This window comes from Durio zibethinus, chromosome 12 (genome assembly GCF_047325235.1).
Source record: "Durio zibethinus cultivar Kanyao isolate XHJ-2024 chromosome 12, ASM4732523v1, whole genome shotgun sequence".
Taxonomy (NCBI): Eukaryota; Viridiplantae; Streptophyta; class Magnoliopsida; order Malvales; family Malvaceae; genus Durio; species Durio zibethinus.
In genome coordinates, this window is record NC_143173.1 from 8,504,199 (window position 1) to 8,510,220 (window position 6,022).

General features: G+C 27.4%; 1 protein-coding gene across 1 annotated transcript; it reads left to right on the plus strand.

Annotated features, from left to right (window-relative positions):
- The first annotated feature begins 1,017 nt into the window (after positions 1-1,017).
- On the plus strand, positions 1,018-4,695 carry LOC111297935 (heat stress transcription factor B-3-like). The gene is made up of 2 exons (XM_022892539.2): positions 1,018-1,539; positions 4,044-4,695. Exons 1-2 carry the CDS (start codon positions 1,228-1,230, stop codon positions 4,506-4,508), a joined length of 777 nt encoding a protein of 258 aa, XP_022748274.2. The 5' UTR covers positions 1,018-1,227; the 3' UTR covers positions 4,509-4,695.
- The last annotated feature ends 1,327 nt before the right edge of the window (positions 4,696-6,022 follow it).

Consider the following 6,022-nt stretch of genomic DNA (forward strand, 5'->3'; position numbering starts at 1 on the left):
TACCACAAAGTCCAAAAAAAATATAAAAGTCACTTCTTAGCTTGAAAACTCGATCAATGACAGAAGAAGCAGAAACAAAAATCAACAATGAGAGAAAATTTAGATAGAGGGATTTGCACGTCATATCATAGATATAAAATTAGGTACAAAGAATTTGGAAAGTATCCGCACACCTAAACTAACTAAACTAAATATATTATTTTCTATCTTGGAGAATATGTTACTCTAAGGTTACCCCTAGACTCTTCCCTCTTCTTCGCCAATCTCATCTTTTCATTCTTACAAATTAACTTAATCCATTTAAAACAGTTCTGATTTTGTAATAGATGATTGATCTTATATATATATATATATATATATCCATATGTTTTTAATAAAAATATATATATAAGTCGAAATTGTATTTCATGTATCGATTATATCACATCCATATTTTTTTAATGTGGAATTCACTTTTTAAACCTTAGTATTTATTGCATATAATTCTGGATTAAACGAAAAAAAATCCTCATTTTATTTTGTAATGTGCACCTTTTCCTCACTCAATATTTGAATTCGAGATTTCTAAATTAAACTCTCAAATTTGTATTGTTAGGATATCTCTTAATTTAGGAAAACCTTAATTATTGACAATAAATTAAAAAAAAAAAGAAAATAATTAGGAGCAACTAATTTAAAGCTTTTTTTTTTTGTTTAATCATATATAAATGTGGTGATGGTGGAATTTTTGTTGTTCCTTGACGGGTCAAACTGAAATTAATCCTATTGCTAGACACCTCAAATCTTTGTTAATTAATTCTTTTGATCGGATGGCCCAAAAGTAAGCTCCATAGAAACAAATGGACCCACAAACAATAATGCTTATATATATATATATGTGTGTGTATGTAATTCATTTCATTAAATATTATGATAAATTAAATCATATAATATGATGATGTGAAATTAATCAATGACTTATTAATCTTCCAAGAGTACTATATAAGAAGGGGTAGGCTTTGAACCTACGTTTCAACTATATATTTGTTTTGGAGAGAAAAGGAAAGAAAGGAGAAAGGAAAAGCCCTTGCATTTCTCATGAACTGTGGAGTCGTGTTGGGTTTCTATTGTTGGGGTTGGGAGTTCTTAACTGCCCTTCTTCTCTTCTCCCCTTATCCTAATTGAATCTCTTCTTCTTCTTCTTCACCCAAATATTTCCCTTTAATTTCTCTCTTTACATCACTTTCTATGGCTAGTTATCATAGTAATAATAACAATAATAATAATAACAACAACAACAATAATAATAATAATAATAATAATAATAATAATAATAATAATAAGGGGTTTTTAGAATATGTTAGGAAATCAACACCACCACCATTTTTGTTGAAGACTTATATGCTGGTGGAGGATCCGACCACCGACGACGTTGTATCGTGGAACGCGGATGGGACAGGGTTCGTGGTGTGGCAGCCACCGGAGTTTGCTCGTGATCTCCTCCCAACACTTTTCAAGCACAGCAACTTCTCTAGCTTCGTCCGGCAGCTTAATACTTATGTAAGTAGATGTCAATAATATCATTGCAACCATTTTTTTTTTTGTCGTTTATAATAAAATTCAATATCATAAATTTTTGTTGTTTTGGTTAAGTTTACTTGGTTATCAAAATATAGTTTTCTTTTTGTTTTGAATCCAAAATATACATATTGTTAATGCATTCTCACCAAACTTATATATATATATTTCAAATTTTGACCTTATAATATTTATATACTTAGAAAAAGTCAGAGTTTTACATGGTTTTTCCCTTTTTTTTTTTTAGAAGAATTAATATATAAAAAGTTAAGAGAGAAAGAGAAGTCATAACGTTAGTGGCCTCATATGACCTGGACTAAACATGTCTATGTTTATCAGATTTTATATTTTATGGCTAAAGTGCGGAATTTATCGTAATAAAATAAAATCAAAACGTGTTATGGCTGATATACTTTTACTAGTCAAGAACAACTGAGGTCAATGCTTAATTCTTATAATTAAATCATATATATTTAGGCCTGTGTTTTACTGTAATTCCTAGGTTTTCCAAATAATTTTCTTGTCAAAGAACAGTACACAAAAAATTAACAAACAAAAAAAAAGGGAATATAAATGTTTTAATTTGAACCAAAATTTTAGTTTCATTGATTTATTTTTTATTTTCCATATCAAAGGGAATATATAAATATATATGTATATATAAATGAGGAGGAATCTATTCATATGATATAATTTTTTAACCTTTGATTTTAATAAATTTAAAAGATAAAAGAAATAAGTAAAAAAATAGTATAGGATCCATTTGGATGAATAGTGAGATTAACTCTAGTGATTTTTACATAATTATGATTATGAGATTAGTTATCATAACGGTAAGATTGAATATTGTAATAATGAGATTAAAATTAATTATAAGATATATGTTTAGATGCAAATGTAACAATAGTGATGAGATTAAGTGTAGTGAAAATAGAAAATTATTATTAAAGTCAATAGATTAAAATTGAAATATAATAAAATTTATAATAGATGATTATTTTTATTTCAAAATAATAAATTTTAAAAAAATATTAATATATTTATACATTTTAAAAAAGAAATTAATAATTATTTACATTATTATTTATATAATTATCTATTTTTTTCATTCACTAATAATCTATTTGATTATAAAATTGATTTTTTTTTTGCATTTATTATTTTAACTATTAATTAATTAATTAAATAATTATATACATGATATGATAAATAATTATAATAAATTAATTTAAAAAACTTTAAATTAAAAATTAAAATAATAATAAATAAAACGATAGGTGACTAGTCAAAGCTGGAAGGAAAATGGGATGCAGAATATATCCAACCATTCATTGTAATCCAAGGAGAAAAAGGGCAAAAAAATAAAAACAGGGACAGTAAGGACAAAAAAAAGCGCAATGAGAATTAAAAGTCTGACTAGAAGAAGTACCAGCGGCTACATATAGCTTCAGTCCAGCTAAAAAACATCTAATCTCTATTGAAATAATGTGCCAAATGGATGATTAATTTAATCACAACCAACTGGAGATCATTAGGCATTCCATTGAGCATCCAAATGAAATCTTAATTTCATTTTTTAAATTTATTAAAACTAATGATTAAAAATATGTAAAATTAAAAAATTTTATATTGTATAAGTTGATCTCTCTTTTGTATATATAATTTTTTGGCAAAAGATATATATAAATTCAAGTAGCATTATATTTAGGATTTATATTTGATTCACTTTGTATATATAGATATTATATATTATCAATGAATACAGATATTTTATAAAAAATTAATTTTAAATATATTTTTAAAGTTAAATATATGAGTTTATATTTAATACAATGTAAGTATACAAGTTTTATATACTATCAATGAACTAAATAATATCATCTCATTAATAAAAATTTTTAAAAAAAGTTTTTGTGTATTTATTTTAAAGATTTATAAAAATTTATATTTATTTATTAATAAGATAGTATCATTTGATTCATTGATAATATGTAAAATTTAGGATAAACTTTATATACACTCTATGTTTTGTGACTTTTCCATTTACACCTTTCATGGAATTTTGTTTCACTTATAACTTTGTAGTTCACTTTCGTTACTAGAAGAGATAATAGCATTAAAAATAAGAGTGAGAGTAATTTTGTAATTTTAGTGAAATCTACTTGATTTTTAACGTTGTTACTCCCCTTTGGTAACAAAAGAAAATCACAAGGCTATAAGTGAAAAAAAAAATCAGAGAGGTTGTATGGGAAAATTTGCAAATAATAAGGGGTGTTTGTGAAGTTTTCTCTAAACTTTATATGCTGATAATACATCATATATAAACTTTAAATATAATCAATAAATGTATTTACATTTTAAGATTAAATTTTATAAAATCTTATTACATTATTTACTGATAGTTTATAAATCTATACACTAATAACGTATTGTATATCAACTCTTATTTAATCAAGTGAATTTTTTTATCTTGCATACATTTATAGGGATTTCGGAAAGTTGCAACTGGCCGGTGGGAATTTTGCAATGATATGTTTCGAAAGGGTGAAAGAAAGCTACTTTGCAATATCCGAAGAAAAAAAGCAAGGTCCAATAAGCAACAAAGAACTGCAGCAATTATTCAAGTGTCACCAAAGGATTCTGATGAAGATCATGAGAGATTTTCGTCAATTTCTTTGTCTTCAGGATACAATAGCCTAGTCGATGAAAACAATCATCTCAAGAAGAAAAACGAGATATTGAGCTCAGAGTTGACAAGCATAAAACGGAAATGCAAGGAGCTTCTTAACTTGGTGGTTAAGCATGCACAGTTTGAGAAAGAAAAAGAAGATGAGAGTAGTCCAAAGCTATTTGGAGTAAGGTTGGAAGTTGGAGGAGAAAGGGAAAGGAAAAGGAGAGCTGAGATTATTAGTGAAAGCTCAAGCATTTTACTGTCTCAATTTTGCAAATAATAATTAGAATAATAATATGATTAAGAAATTTGAAGTTTATTTTAATTGATTCATATAATTATTTTTTTAAAAATTCGTATGTAGCAAATTTAAAATTCAAATTTTAACATTTGTAATCTCTTTGCTTATTCCTAAATTGTGACCTTATTGGTAAAAAAATTATGATTAAGATATGAATTTCTATTTCAAATGAAATTGTAGCATTAATTAATTAATATATAAATTAAAATGTTTAATTAGTGCATGTGTACATTATATATTTATTTATGTACTCTTTTTGAATTAGGCACAAGCCTTGCTACACTTATTTTTATAATAGCTTAAAACAAGCTTCTATGTTGTTGGTTAATTAATTAAACACATGATTTTAGTTGCCTATGTTTGTGTCAAATTGTCTTCAAGGGGTAAAACCTTGAAATCAAGAAGAAAGAGAAAGAGAACAGTTAAAGACAAAAGCTAAGAGTGGTCCTAACATTTGTATTCCAACACTCAAGTCAGAGATTAGTAGAAAAAAATAATAGGAAGGAGAATATAAGGAAAGCAAAAGAAAAACAAGATAGTAAAATGGTACATGGATGATCCTATTTATACTTGTAAAGAAAGAGGACGTGGGTAGCTAGGTTGCCTAAGGTTAGCCTTAAGGCTTAGAATGGCCTGGCAAATTGAGCTGACCTGAACGTTGACCATCCATTCCAAGGATGACATGTCAGTATTTAAAGGGGCCATTTAGGTAGATTGATAAAGTGGTCGAGCAAACGTGATCTCATGAAATCAGGTCGACCTGACATGTTAGTTTGGCGCAAAAGTAAAAAATGCCACTAGCTATCGCTGATAATTTTTAATGGGGAAAAAAAGCTATTTTTCCCTTTAAACCTAAAAATGCCCCTAACAATTTATCTTCCATCGAGCAATCTGAGTATGAGACTGACGAGCATTGTTTGAGCCGATCTGATATGTGCTCGATGATGCCAAGCTTAAATTCACGAGTGTGAACTTTAAGAGCTTTATTCAGTTGATCTAATATGAAGTCATTGAGGTGAATGACTAAGGCTGTCGATATGAATGAAGATCAGATCAGGTAGTTTTATGGGCAGTTGCCTACGTGTTTTGTACATCTGACATCAAGTCTGGTTATAATTTGCTAACCCATTATTATGATGATCAAGGTGAGACTTATGCTTTTTTGTTGTTTTTGAATTTCTTTTGTATTAGTACATGGTTGATTTGATATGTTACAGGTGTTTGGTCGATATGAATGGTTTTTACTGAAATGATCAGTGTGCCTTTTTTGCATTTAATTAGGAGAAAGAAAATTAGGCAATAAAATGAATTAAAACTAAGAATGTAAAAGGTTATCCTCAGTAACTGTTTTGGCTACATTGCATAATCTGGAACATTTACTTAATCTTCGTGTTTGTTATATAAAAGGTCCTCTAGGGCCTCAATTTCTCACATTACAGCCTTTTAGCTCTCGAGCTAACCTAATTTAACCGACTTCCAATACTTCTAACCTT

What these genes read in the sequence shown, in the direction of transcription:
- LOC111297935 (XM_022892539.2), top strand. Translation starts at nt 1,228, where the DNA reads ATGGCTAGTTATCATAGTAATAATAACAATAATAATAATAACAACAAC. An exon ending in TCCGGCAGCTTAATACTTAT is followed by an intron (nt 1,540 to 4,043) that starts GTAAGTAGATGT and finishes ATACATTTATAG; the next exon opens with GGATTTCGGAAAGTTGCAAC.